Consider the following 14,855-nt stretch of genomic DNA (forward strand, 5'->3'; position numbering starts at 1 on the left):
TGGGCCTTCGCATTTGGAATTTATTTTTATCAGAGGTGTGAGTGGGAGTTGGGAGAGATTTGGGCCCCGGTTGTGCACTACAGTGGTAGGTGACACAGACCAGGCATCAGTGGCGCACTGGGCAGAACTGCTTCCTCATCCAGATCCTCGCTCCCTCTCTCGGAATCGCTCTGTGTGTGAACTGACCGAAGCCGGTTCACTGCATGCAGGTAGACACGGAGGAGGCCGAGTGCTGTCTATTCCCCTGACTCTCGCTCCCAGGATGTAAGGAGAGGGAGGCGTGGACGGGTTCTGCCATGTGCATGGACGCTTATTAAAACGCCATTTCTAAGTCAGCAGCCCCGAGCGTTCCCACAGCCTGTCCCAGAGGCTCCGTGATGTCCCAGCTCTCTGTCCCTTTAGGTGCTCCTTCATCACTCCAGGCAGACACGGCAGCATTCACGAGGCAGGATCTGGTCACTCTGGACGCTGGCTCTGAAACGAGAGGTCCAGACTTTTCTCCAGCATCACTGACATGTTGCCAGGCCCACCGTTTGCCCTAAGGATACTTCAGGAAATTAGGGAAAGGTGATCGTTCCCCCGGGCCTACGTGTTCCCCCTACAGGGTCCCCAGCTTGGCAAAAGGAGTGTAAGGTAGATTTCCCCTGCCCCTCACCGCACAGCTGGGTGCCTCTAGGCTCCCCTGCTGGGCCATGGCCCTGAGGGCCCTCACCGGCACGTGGCAGAAGCCCTGCCCCCTCCTGGAGGCTGGTCAGCCCAGACATAGCTTGGGATGTGTGGCCCGGGGCTGGCCCAGGAGTCTCCCTTGGCCAAGTGTTGGGGAGTTTGGGGAGAAGCACCCGCTTTTAGTGACCAGGGGTCAAGGGGACACCTGGGAGCGGGTTTTCCAGGGGCACGGGCTCTGGGGCATTTGAGATTTTGTTAGAAAGAGGAGACCAGGTTGTGAAAAATGGGGTCACTTCTGGTCCGAGAGAGGCAGCTGAGAAGAGAGGAAGCAGAGGGAAGGCCACTCTAGGTGTCACTCCGCGTACCCCGCGACCGTTGCTTGTTTGTCCTTCCCGAGCCTGGCCTGCCCAGGTTCAGGTCCTGCCTCTGCTCCTCCCTGGCTGTGTAGCCCAGGGAGGTGACGTAACCTCTCTGGTGCCCAGCTTCCCCATCCGTATAAAGGGGATGAAAATAGTACAGACTGCACAGAGCTGTAAACCTTGACTACTGTAGCCTGGCACAGTGCCTGGCACCCAGCACAGGCTCAGCAGAAACCACCAGCACTTTCAGTACTTACCGAGCGAATTAGGGAACATGAAGTTTTGTTAAGTCATCCGTCAGCAGGGGCTTCCTCCATCCCCGACGCTGTTTTGGTGCAGTGGCAGAGGTGTGCTGGTCAGTATTTCACAACCAGCTCTCTGAGGGAAAAAGCCCTCCTTTGTAGCATCTGCCCATTTCCGTGGTACAAATGCCACAGGATACCAGGGCCTGCTTCAGGCTACCACCGTGAGGTCACGGAACGTGGGTTTGGGAAGAGACGTGCACCACCGGCTCCCTCTCGTACACCGTTGTCTGGGGTACAAAGCGAGTAAGACTCAGTCCCTTTCCTCCAGGAACTGTGAAACTCTCTGGGGAGACGGACATGTGAGCAGGCCCCTGGAAGGGCGTCTGGTTAGTGCAGTAACAGAGTTTGCCATCGAGGATTATGGCAGCCGCCAACCCAGCCCGGGAAGGGTCAGGGAGGGCTGCCTGCAGGCAGTGGCACTTGGGGCTGAGGCCCAGCGGGAACCTGGAGTCACCCAGGTGGCGGGGTGAGTCAGAGCGTCGGGGCGGGGGCTCAGGAGAAGCCAGAGCGTGGAGGTGGGAGCTCATGCACGTTGGGGGAGTCATCAAAGAGGAGCCCACGCTGGACCAGGGCAGGGCCGCAAGCCGGGCCTGGGCTTCATAGAGGCCACAGGGCCCTGGCCCGGGACCTGGAGAAGCTTCGTGTCCACAGGGCCGGGTCCTTGGTTCTTAGCGAGCCCACTGGCCTGCCAGTCTGTGTCCCTTTGAGCCCCACACGGAAGGTCGGACTCTCATCCCGTGTCATCTTTCCTGTAGACGTTGCCCGACACGCTGCTCGTCCGACTGGTTCAGGAACGCCTGAGGGAAGAGGACTGCGTCAGGCGGGTAAGAAGCCCTGCGTGGGGCCAGCGGGGGCTCGAGGAGAGGGGGCCTCCTTTACCCAGTGAAGGAGGCTGAGGGCCGGGTGTTTATGTCCTAGAGCAGAGGTGACCTGCAGAGAAGGGTAAGAACCGAAACTCGGTGAAGGTCAGGCTGTGCACGTGGATTTCACCTTGGATGGAGGAAAAATAACAAGGTGGAACCTGGGGAGCCCATCGGGGTTCCTGTAGGAAAGAGCTGGCCCACCCCACGGGGTCACAGGAGAGCCTTTAATGGAAGGACAGCTGCAGAAGTGGGGAGGGAGGCGCCCCGGACCTGGAGGGGCAGAGGGAGGATTGGGGGACCCCTGAACTCTCCTTCCATCCTCTGACCTCTCGTCAGCACTCTCTCCCGCCAGACCCCGTGAAGCCAGAGGGCAGGGGTCCAGGTGAGGCCGTCCGTGGAGGTCAGCCTCCTGGGGCGTGGACGGGGGTTGTGATATTGTGATTCATAAGAAGAAATGTGTATTTGGTCTTCGTCCAATTTATCAGTTGTTTGGGATTTTTTTAGTACTCCATGTTAATTTTTCGCTAGTGTGTTTTACTGTTATTTCTTTGTAGGTTTTTCTGTTTTTCTTTTTTTTAGTGGATGACCTAGCAATTACAATATACAAAGTTAGATTTCCACAGTCTACTTAGAGTAGGTATTTTACCATTTCAGGCAGAATGTGCAATATTGGTCTCTTTCCTGTCTAATCTTTATGTTGTAGTTGTCTTATGTTTTCATCTGTATGCATCAAAAATCTCATCGGGCAAATGTTATAATTTTCAGTCTCAATCATCAAACATATTTTAAAAACTCAAGAGGAGAATAGTTGGTTATATTTATTCAGGTATTTACTATTTCTCTTGTTCCCCTTTCATTCCTGATGTTCCAAGTGTCCCTTTCTGCCTGAAAAACTTTTTAGCAATTCTTCTAGGGTAGGTATGCCGGCAATTAATTCTCTTGCTTTTCCTTCATCTGAGAATGTCTTTATTTTGCCTTCATTCCTGAAGGATATTTTCTTCTGGATTCAGAATTCTAGACTGACAGTTTTTTTCTTTCAGCACTTGGCAAAATGTTTCACTTTTAACACTGTGGTTTCTGGTGAAAATCCATAGTCAATCAAACTCATAAATAATGTGTCCTTTCTCTCTTGCCCCTTTCAAGATTGTTTTCTTTGTTTGTAATTTTCAGAAGTTTATGATATGTCTGGGCATGACTTTTTTGGGATTTATTCTTTGTGGGGCTCCTTGAATTTATACGTTTATGTTTTTTTCCAAACTTGGGAAGTTTTCAGCCGTTGTTTCTTCAAATAAATTCCCACACCACTCTCTTTCTTCTCCCCTCCGAGACTCCACTGGCATAAAGGTCAGGCCATTCAGTGTTCTCTCATGGGTCGCTGAAGCTCTGTTGTTTTGTTTTGTTTTATTTTTTTCTATCTTTTTTTTCTCTCTGTTGATAAGATTGAACTAGCTTCAGGCTCATTAAATCTTTTCTCTCTCATCTCCAGGCTACTCATGAGCCTGTCCAGGGAGTTTTTAATTTTGATTATTGTATTTTTCAGTTCTAAAAATGCCATTTGGTTCTTCTTTCTGTCTTCTGTTTCTTTGCCGAGGATTTCTATGTGTGCATTCGTTTACTGGGAGCTTTGTCGTTGTCGGGGTTTTTTTTGTTTGTTTGTTTGTTTGTTTGTTTTTGCGGTACGCGGGCCTCTCACTGTTGTGGCCTCTGCCATTGCGGAGCACAGGCTCCGGACGCGCAGGCTCAGCGGCCATGGCTCACGGGCCCAGCCGCTCTGCGGCATGTGGGATCTTCCCGGACCAGGGCACGAACCTGTGTCCCCTGCATCGGCAGGCGGACTCTCAACCACTGCGCCACCAGGGAAGCCCTGTCGTTGTTTTAGTAATAGCTGCTTCACTGTCTCGTCTGACGGTTCCAACCCTTGAGTCATGTTGGGAGTGGTGTCTAATGTCCCATCCCATGTGAGCTGAAATTTTCCTGGTTCTTCCTGTGTTAAGTAATTTTGTACCCTGAACATGCAAAATATTGTTCTGAGACTCTGGGTCTTGTTTGAATCCTATGGCGAATGTTGATATTTTCGTCTTAGCAGACAATTGCTTCAGTTGGGCTCGGGTTGCAAGTTCTAACCACCTTCTCTGGGCTGTGGTTTACACCTCAGTTGTGTTCGTAAGCCTTTGCAGTGCTGTGTGGTTCTCTATGGCTCTGTGCTGTGTGGGTGCCACTCGGGGGCCTGGGCAGTGGCTGTGCTGTAGGGCATTTCTCAGGAAGGCTGGAAGGCTGTTCGGGGTCAGCCCCATGCGTGCACAGCTCGGGGGTGAGCCGGGAGTCCATAAACGACGTCATTTGGTTGCCTTCCTGCGCTCCCCTCTTTGCCGCCTTCTTGGTGACCTCCAGTTCCCTGGTGTCCCTCTATTTGATCTTTTGGCCAGAAAGCTGGGCCTTTATCTACCTGGCTCTGTCACAGGCTTCCTGAGACAATGCTTGTGACCAGGGCCAAGTGGTGGGAGGACAGTGAGAGGAAAAATTCATGGGGCTTTGCTGCATTTTCTAGGGACTGGAGAGGAAGGGTCCCCTGCGCTGTAAGAGTTTCAGGCCCCCGCAGGCCCCTTTTGTCATGCAGGATGGCCTCAAGGCAGGAGTGCAGAAAAACAGAAAAGAAAAAAATACACAGGGAGATTTCCCCTCCTCTCTCTGTATGTTGGGAGTCCCATTTCTTTTTAAATTTTATTTATTTATTTATTTATTTATGGCTGTGTTGGGTCTTCGTTTCTGTGCATGGGCTTTCTCTAGCTGCGGCGAGCGGGGGCCACTCTTCATCGCGGTGCGCGGGCCTCTCACTGTCGTGGCCTCTCTTGCTGCGGAGCACAGGCTCCAGATCCGCAGGCTCAGTACTTGTGACTCACGGGCCTAGTTGCTCTGCGGCACGTGGGATCTTCCCAGACCAGGGCTCGAACCCGTATCCCCTGCATTGGCAGGCAGATTCTCAACCACTGTGCCACCAGGGAAGCCCGGGAGTCCCCTTTCTTACTTCTCAAGCCAGAAATAGGGGCTCCTGGCCCTGTCTCTGTCCCTCCCTATTGCCCATCTCAGGCTTCAGGCTGCCTGGAGAGACCAGCTCGGGGATACTGGGTTGGTGGGATCTTGAATTTTGATCTTCTTCCCCAGTTCACCTACGACTGTATACCTTCTGAGTCCTCAAATAGCCGCCCTTTGCATCCTGTCCGTGCATGGTAGCTGCTTTCAGTGGGGGTGACAGGTTACAGTGGGCTTACTCTGTCTTGCCCAGAACCAGAACTCGTGTGCGCACACACACAGACGCATACATACACTCTCTTGCTTAAAAATTGATTGAGAGGCCCACATCTGGAAAGATGCCTGGGCACCTTCCCAGGGCACTGGTGAAGGAGGAGCAGTTCTCACAGGCTCGCTCTGCATGGTCCTCAGCCACATGGGTCTAAATCATGAGAGAGCCTCAGGTAAGCCGCAGTCTGAGTTTCAAAGTCTGGTCTGAACAGCCTGTTTTCCTCTGACTTCAAATTGTTCCCAGTGAGCTGATTGTCTCCTACTGCCCAGGCCTAGGCGAGCGCCCGGAGCTCAGAGGCCAGTCTACATCGGGGGTAGACACATTTTTTTCTGTCCAGGCTAGAGAGTAAATATTTTAGGCTTTGCAGACCATTCTGATGTAATGTGAAAGCAGCCATGCATGATATATAAATGAAAGGGCATGGTTTGTTCCAGTAAAACTTTATTTATAAAAACTGGCAGCAGGCTGTACTTTGCTAACCCTTGTCCTAAATGATACTTTCACATGATGATAAAAACACTTCTCCCCTTTCTCTTCAGTTCTAAATAAAAAACAGACCTCCACCTTCCAGCAATGTTAGGAGAAAGGCCACTTAACCACAGACTTTTGTTGTAACCAAGCTCCCTCCTTGTGACCCGGCTCCCAAGCCCCCGGCTCAATTCCACCCACTCCAGTCAAGTGCCCACTGTAGGCACTGCACTGTCCATCCTGCTGGGACCCTGCCCCCTGCCCCCTGCCCCCGCTCATCCTCCTCAGTTCCCCATGAGCAGGGTGGCACCCTGGGCCCCAGGCTCACCACCTGCAGTTGGAGACAGAGCCTCATGTGCCCAAAGCAAAGCCGACTGGGAAGGCTTGTGATGGGGCCACAAACACAGTGTGAAGGGAAACCAGGCCCAGGGGAGTCGAGTTGTCACCGAAGCCTCTCGAGATGGGGGCGGGGCAGTCTGCGGAGGGGCCGTCTTGGGCAGAGGGGACGGCAGGCAGACAAGGCAGGACTGGGAATATAGCTCCTTCGACCCCTACCGCCGCCTTAGTTCAACCAACCTCAGACCAACTTTTCCTAAACCTGACCCACCCATCGGTCACCCTCTTATCTGGGAAATGGTGGAAGAGTCGTTTGCCAGGAGTGAAGGGGAAGGCAGAGCACCGTAAGTGACTGGACACGGGACGGGACCTTCTCGTACAAAACGCTCTATGCCTTAATCTGTAATTGGTTATGAGTTGCCGAGTCTAATTCAACTCTGGCCTTGCGGATCCCCAGGCAGGAAGCGTTTGGGTCTGCCTTTCGTCTCTTTGCTCTTCAGAGCTGAGCTGTTTCTCCTCTTCACCAGCACTGCTTGTCACATGGCGGGTGTCACTCCTTTGGTATGAGTGCACCCAAGTCACCCAGACCGGAACCCCTCAGCGGGATGGGGGCTGTATTTTTTTAAAATCAATTAATTTATTTATTTTTGGCTGCACTGGGTCTTCGTTGCTGCACGCAGGCTTTCTTTAGTTGGGTTGAGCGGGGGCTACTCTTCATTGCGGTGCGCGGGCTTCTCACTGCGGTGGCTTCTCTTGTGTGGAGCACGGGCTCTAGGCACGCGGGTTTCACTAGTTGTGGCACGCGGGCTCAGTAGTTGTGGCTCACGGGCTCTAGAGTGCAGGCTCAGTCGTTGTGGCGCATGGGCTTAGTTGCTCCGCAGCATGTGGGATCTTCCCGGGCCAGAGCTTGAACCCACATCCCCTGCATTGGCAGGCGGATTCTTAACCACTGCGCCACCAGGGAAGCCCTGTATTTTTAAAACTTCAAGTATAGTAGATGTACAATATTATGTGTTACAGGTGTACAGTATAGTGATTCACAATTTTTTAAAGCTATACTCCATGTAAGTTATTATAAAATACTTGTGATATTCCCCATGTTGTACAATATATCCTTGTAGCTTATTTTATACATAATTGTTTGTACCTCTTAATCTCCTACCCCTATCTTGTCCCTACCCCCTTCCCTGTCCCCACTGGTTACCACTAGTTTGTTCTCTAAATCTATGGATCTGTTTCTTCTTTGTTATATTCACTAGTTTGTTGTATTTTTTAGATTCCACATATAAGTGATATCATACAGTATTTGTCTTTCTCTGTCTGACTTATTTCACTCAGCATAATGACCTCCAGGTCCATCCATGTCGTTGCAAATGGCGAAATTACATTCTTTTCTATGGCTGAGTAGTATTTCATTGTATATACACCACATCTTCTTTATCCATTTGTCTGTTGATGGACACTCAGGTTGTTTCCCTATCCTGGCAACTGTAAATAATGCTGCTATGAACATTAGGGTGCATGCATCTTTTTGAATTAGTGTTTTTGTTTTTTTCAGTTATACCCAGGAGTGGAATTGCTGGGTTACATGGTACTTCTATTTTTAGTTTTTTGAGACGCTTCCATACTGTTTTCCACAGTGGCGGCACCAATTTACATTCATGGGGGCTGTATTTAAAAGCACAGTTGGGGGCTTCCCTGGTGGCGCAGTGGTTAAGAATCCGTCTGCCAGTGCAGGGGACACGGGTTCAATCCCTGGTCTGGGAAGATCCCACGTGCCGCGGAGCAGCTAAGCCCATGTGCCACAACTACTGAGCCTGCGCTCTAGAGCACGCGAGCCACAGCTAAAAAAATAAATAAATAAAAGCACAGCTGGACACAGCCTTGCCCATCAGCAAATTCAGTGTGCCAAGAGCTCCTGGTAGCAGGATATCACGTGACTGGCTGTGGCCGTGAACAGTGGGCGGGGTACACATCCGTCTTCAGTTCCTGTCCCAGGGATTGCACTTGCCCTGAGGAACGTGCTCCGGAGCCATGGTCACACCCCCGCCCAACAGAAGTCCCAGTGGAGACGGCTCCGTGATCTGGCTCAGGCTCAGCAAAGGCAGCAGGGCCTCCCAGCAGGGCCTCCCACGCCTAGTCCAGATTTCCTTTCAAGACGCTTAAACCTCAAACCACCCTGTGATCCAGGAGCTGGAGCGGGAACTGCCGGCTCCCAGCTGTTCTGCTCGCAGGCCCTCCCACACCCTCAAGAGTGTTCGCTTTCACTGGCTGCCTTGGTGCAGCAGAGGCCCGGGGCCCAAGCCCCACAGTAATGATGCAAGAGGCCCTGTGTTTTGGGCAGGCAGGAGCACAGACCCAGCTTCTCTGCTCAGACCTCCCACCAGGCCCTGAGAAAAGCTGGGGGCCCTGGACCAGGCGGCACGCTCAGCGCTTCCCCCATCCTCACAGAACCCCGTGAGGTCCCTGTTATTATTATTATTATTATCGACCCCATTTTGTAGATGCAGGACCTGAGAGCCCCCAAAGCCACAGCGTGGAGTGGCAGCGCTGGCCAGCGTGGACCTGGGCCTGTGGAGCACAGGGTGGGCGCTCCGACTCCTGGCCGCAGGCTGTGGGCTGAGGGCTCCGAGGCTGAACACAGGCCGAGTGTGCTGTGCCCGGCCCAGGTTTGACGGCGCCTCCTTCACTGTCAAATCCAAAGGCATCGCCAGGCTTTGCCGATCCGCCTGCCAGAGTTTCCGTTTGTTCATCTGTTTATTCTCTTGTGCAATAAATGCCAAGTCAGTGAGCAAAAGAGGTAAACGCCTGCTCTCAAGGAGCACAGATTCTAGCTGTGGGGAGACAGATGATAAAGCAAAGAAACAAGTGGGGTGTGCAGTCAGGATGTTAGCTAGAGATGGGCGCCTGGGAGGATATGCTTCCAGAATCTAGAGGCCCTGGCAGGGGATTTCCCTGGTGGCACAGTGGATAGGACTCCCCGCTCCCAATGCAGGGGGCCCGGGTTCGATCCCTGGTCAGGGAACTAGATCCCACGTGCATGACAAAACTGAGAGTTTGCATGCTGCCACTAAGGAGCCCACGTGCCACAACTAAGGAGCCAGCGAGCCACAACTAAGGAGCCCGCCTGCCGCAACTAAGACCTGGCACCACCTAAATAAATAAATACTTAAAAAAAAAAAAAAAAGCGGGCCTGGCAGACACTCCCAGCAGAGAGATGTATGTAGGAGGAGGGAGGGATGCCTCTGTGGGACCCTCCCCAACCCACGCCTGCGAGCTGTGTGGAGGGCTAAGGGCCTGTTGGAGGCGGGCAGGGAGGAAAGAAAGGAAGGGAGGAACCGCTGTCGTATTATTTATTGGTGACCCTGAACCGACTGGCATGCAAGCCGGGCGTCTGGACCACTGGGTGACCCCAGAGACGCCGTCCTTCCTAATCTTGAAACATTCGGAACAATCTCATTTTGTGAAAGTTATTTTTATAATTGACTTGCATCCCAAGTCAAAGGTTTCTGGAGTGTAAGCATTCAGCCTAGAATTCAGAGGTGTGGAATCATGAGGTTGGGTGCATCCCATCCGTGAGATAAACCCCCTGGGACTCATGCTGCAAAGATCCAGCCACTGGATCCAGACACAGGAGCCGGCTGGCCTTGGCTGATTTGTTCATATGATTGTCTATTTAAAAAAATTTTTAATCTCTGTAAGTCACTGAGTCATGGTTTCTGGGGAAAATATGATGACTTTCTCTGTGATTTCAACTGGACATCCCAGATTTGCCCTCAGTAATCTAGAATAGTCTCTCAAACACACATTTAACTTCTATGAGCCTTTCTTGAGCTCATCTGAAAGCCCAGGCTTCACAGCTCAGCTGCAGCACGGACAAAGCGTGAGCCCAGGCATCCCAAGTCCTTGCCGACAGCTACCACCATCCTCAAAATGGTCATAACGTTTATGAGCATTATTAATTAATTATATCATAAGTGATATTACTGTTATATTGTACTATATGACTGTATTGTGCATTGTACTTAACACTGCTGGCTGAATTAATACTATTTGTATTAATATTTATCATATTAATTATCATTATCATTCCTGTTTTGATGATGGTGGCAGATGTTGTCTGGACTCCAAACAAAGGCTTGGGAGCCCTGGTCTGGCACTGCATCCCCTACACCACATTGAGAGTACACTATGCAGAGAGGCTGTCATTATTATACTGTTGATGGTGACCACTGATTGGGGGTTTAGGGCTGAGTGCCACGTCAGCGATCTCATTTAATTTGTACAGCAACGCAATAGAGCCTCGCGGCTGTCATCACCCCTGTTTTAGAGATGTAGCATCTTAAGAGTCGCAGAGTCTTGCACAAAGCCCCACAGTCAGTCCCAGAGCCAAGATACAAACATGGAGTCGTGCTCTCGGCCACTCTGTTCTTGTCTAACCATCCCTGTGCGTCTCCAGCGAGTACTTCACTTCCCAGGGCCTCTGTTTCTCTATCTGTAAAACACTGGACTCGGGCTTGAGCACTGGAGCTCCTTCTGGCCTGACATTCTGATTCTGATCGTGTCCAAGCCATTGTTACCTGCAGAGTAAAGAAATATCTTCTTTAATTTGTTTTAAAATTTCTCTGAGCTTCCAGGGACATCCAGTACCTTTTTCATCTCTTCCTGGTGGAGACAGGATTTCAAGAGTAAGAGATGAGGCTCCTAATTATGTGCTCTGGTTTGTTCAGAAACAAAACAAACCCTCATCCAAAATAAACAGGCTTTCTTGCTTTTAGGGAGAAAAATGACACATATGCATATTCATTTATATGGTAATTATTATTATTTAACTTCGCAGGGACTAGAATTGGTAATTTAGAGCACAAGAAGGAGGCAGGGAATAGTGTTCAGGGAAAAAGAATGCAATCATAACCCATCAGGATTCTATAGTTAATGTTGCCTTTTTTCCTTTTCTTTCTTTTTTTTTTTTTTTTTTTTGGTCTAATGCAATCTCTTTGAAGAATATCTTTGAAGTGACCATCAAATACATTAGAGAAAGAGAAATTAGCACTTTGTATTGGAATTATCGAAAGCAGGTGGGCACTACGTTCAGGGACCAATTGGCTTTTCTTTAGGGGCAGCTGAGTTCTTGGAGTCCGGGAGGGCCCCGTTCTTGAGACCACATCTGTAGGGCAAAGGGAGGCTAAGAAGTAAGGCAGGGGGTTCAGGAAATGTGAGGGGAAAGGCTCAGTACCAAAGAGAATCTAAATCTCACCTTCACCATAGTCACCGTTTGCTTCCATTTCTTTTTGGATTACCAAGAATCCCTTTCCCTTCTGTGACACCTAATCCATCTCCCTGCAGCTACCGTGGTCTCTTTCTTCCTAATCCTGTCTTCATATCGCTGCCAGAGAGGTTGCTTTTAAAAAATGAACAAATTTATTTCTTGACTGCAGAACATTCATATGGTTCAAAATTCAAAAGGTACCCAGGTCCCCCTCAAACTCTTGTCCCCTAGCCACTTGGTTCCCTTCCCTGGAACCAAGCTGACCTGGAGTCAGCTGCTGTTAACACTCCTTGAAAGAACATCCTTCTGAAGGGTATTTGTTACACAGAGAAGCATCTGTCTTTTGAAGACAGATGTCGTGTGTCCCTCCACCGCTGAGCAGCTTCCCTGCTTCCCATCCCTCGTGGGGTGCATACTCGAAGCCCTGGGTGAGGGGCCTGGGCCTGGGTGCAGCCCAGCGTCCTCCCTCTGCCCCTCTCATCCGTGCCCTCTGCCTCTCAGACCTTCTCCAGCTTCACCTGCACTTGCCCCGTGCAGGGCCTGTGCAGAACCTGGAGGACAGAGCCTGAGGGGACTCCCAAGAGTGTCCCTCCTGGTGTCCACACCTTGGAAAATCCTCTCGCCTTGCATGGGGGCAGGACCAACAGAATGGGGCAAAGGTGATGAGGATCCACTCTGGTGATTACATTGCATTACCTAGGACTTCATCTTAGCCGACCAGAGAGAGTCTCCTTGCTGGCTGCCACGTTGGAGAAGCCTGTGTGGGCTGCCTGGAGGCCCCACAGCCTCCAGCCTCCAGCCAGCAAGGAACGAGAGCCCGCAGTCATAGAGCACGTGGAAGGCAATTCTTCAACCACCTGAGTGAGCATGAAAGCAGTTCTTCCTCAGTTGAGCCTCCAGATGAGAGCGCAGCCCAGCTGACACCTTGATTGCTGCCCTGTGAGACCCCAGCAGAGAACCCAGCTCAGCAGTGCTTGGACTCCTAACCCATGGAAACCATGAGATAAATGTGTGGCTTTAAAGCCACTACGGTTGTGATCATTTGTTATGAAGCAATAGAAAACTAATACACACATGCTCTTTTCACTGAGATACCCCACCCCTCCTGTCCCATAGCCCTTAGTCTCAGGTTTAAGTCACTTCTTCAGGGAGGCCCCCTGACCTCGCCCAGCCCCGAGGAGGATGGGTTTCCTGTTGCACGAGTTCATAGCATCCTGCTGTCCTCTGTGAGTTCTGGGAGGGCAGGGGCCCCATCTGTCCCATTCACTGCAGAATCCCCCAGCATCTCACATGGTACCTGGCACGGACTCCAAGCTCAGGAAATATTTATGAAGTGAATGAATGAATGAATGCCGTTCAGATAATTCCCCAGTCTGTGCCACCATGGCCATGAAATCCTCTCCCAACCTGCTGTTGGCCCAAGGAGGGGTAGGTGTTTCAAATCCATCGTGACTGCTCGGTGGAATCTGAACACCCTGACGACGGTTTCAACCATAGGAACAGATTTGTCCTGAGGCTTCTCTGGGGAGAATTTTTGGGGGTGTTGCCCTGGCTTTTTCTGAATTGTGGAGATCCACTTAGTGACATTCCCCATCACATCTGAAGCTTATTTTCCATTATCAGTGTTTTCAATGTTCTCATTTGGCCTTGGTCTCCTATAGCTTGATCAAGTTCAACCACTGCACCCAGGGGTGGCCATGCACACCAGACCCGGGGTTCCAGTGTTTGGGAACCTGTCTTCCAACTGGATCTTGTTGCCCTATGTCAAGACTACCTGTATCCTTCTCCTTCATTCCTTTAATTGACTGTAACAAGAATCAACCACCAGGACACTTGATTTTAAAATATTAAATAACAGCATTTCATAGAAGTCACTGTGCCTTGTGGATGAATTCCAATTTGTCTCATCAACTTTTTTTTAAACATTGTCTTGAGAACTATTCCTACCTGAAACCTTTTATGAAAGGGGAAACTGAGGTCCAAATGGAGGAAGGGACTTAGCCTAGGTCAGGGGACCAGCGGGCCAGGACAGGTGTGGACTGCCACCACACCTGGCTGCCAGGCCCAGCTTCAGCCCGGGACCCCATGATCCTGTGCCATCCCTTTGACAAAGGTATTTCTGCATCACCAGGACCAGGCCGATTGGAATGTCACAGACAGGGACTATCAGGCTAAAAGAGACAGAAGAACTGTTTCCGTGTGTGGTCAGCCACCTCGCCCAGCTGTGGGGAGGAAGCAGCTGTGCCCAATGATGATGGCTTGTCAGGCGCTGGGAGTTTCATCACCCGTGAAAGGTCAGAGGCCTCCACGGATGGCTCGTGTCTGCCTCTGCCGGCCTGTGCCATCCCTCGCACATCTGGGCTGGTGGGTGGCAGCAGGACCTGGTAGGGGAGCTGGGAGGGCCTCGGTACGGCTCAGTGTGGGCCCCCCGGGGATTGCAGGCAGGCCTCGAGGGCTCTGGGGTGCACAGTGCGTCGTACAAGCACCGTGCCTGGCCCTGAGGCCCACTGGGCAGGGTGACCCCGCTTTCCCATGCGAAGTGAGCCGAGTGAGAGCAAACCAGGATCACTAACGGGTGGGGGAAGCCTGCTGCCCCCATGGGCCTCCCTGTGTGTTAGGCAGCGGTCCTGTACCCTCCGGGGTTGGCTGCTGACCCGCCAGCGAGCCCACAGCATGCTTTTGGAATAATTGCTCCAGTGAGTTCTGGAACATCCCGTACCTGCATGGATGAGAGTTGGCAGTCTTTTTTTTTTTTTTTTTTTTTTTTAATATTTATTTTATTTATCTATTTGGCTGTGCCGGTCTTAGTTGCAGCGTGTGGGATCTTTAGTTGCAGCATGCGGGCTCTTAGTTGCGGCATGTGGGATCTTAGTTCCCTGATCAGGGATCGCACCCAGGCCCTCTGCATTGGGAGCGCGGAGTCTTAACCACTGCGCCACCAAGGAAGTCCCAGAAGTCTTTTAATTGTAGTGCCTGGAGGGAAAAACAATGAAATTTCAAAACTACCTGGAGCTCCCCGGCCCTGGCTTTTCTTTCCTTCTGTGAATGTCCACTTGGGCTGGAGTTCACTGCTCCTGAGGTTAGGGCTGGTTCTCACCAGGTGTGAGGCAAGAAGCCCCTGCAGGCTGAGCCGGGCCATCGGCAGCGACCTTTAGTGTGACCGAGGCAGGGACTGGCATGCTCGGCGCTCACGTGGTAGTCGGCACCCTCCTCGGTCGTGCTCTGTGTTGCAGCACCTCTCCTTTCTGTTTCCCAAACCAGGGTGCTCGGAGTCCCACCCACCCGAGC

The 14,855-nt window shown here is 51.4% G+C and overlaps 1 protein-coding gene across 1 annotated transcript in view; it reads left to right on the top strand.

Moving 5' to 3' along the window:
* The window catches only part of AK8 (adenylate kinase 8), a 132,160-nt gene that overhangs the window by 19,324 nt on the left and 97,981 nt on the right, over positions 1 to 14,855 (top strand). Inside the window, exon 5 of the mRNA XM_079706415.1 lies at positions 2,086 to 2,154. Coding sequence (XP_079562541.1) covers positions 2,086 to 2,154 — 69 coding nt within the window. The remainder of the gene's footprint in view (positions 1 to 2,085; positions 2,155 to 14,855) is intronic.

Source organism: Hyperoodon ampullatus (genome assembly GCF_949752795.1).
Source record: "Hyperoodon ampullatus genome assembly, chromosome: 6".
NCBI classification, from domain to species: domain Eukaryota; kingdom Metazoa; phylum Chordata; class Mammalia; order Artiodactyla; family Ziphiidae; genus Hyperoodon; species Hyperoodon ampullatus.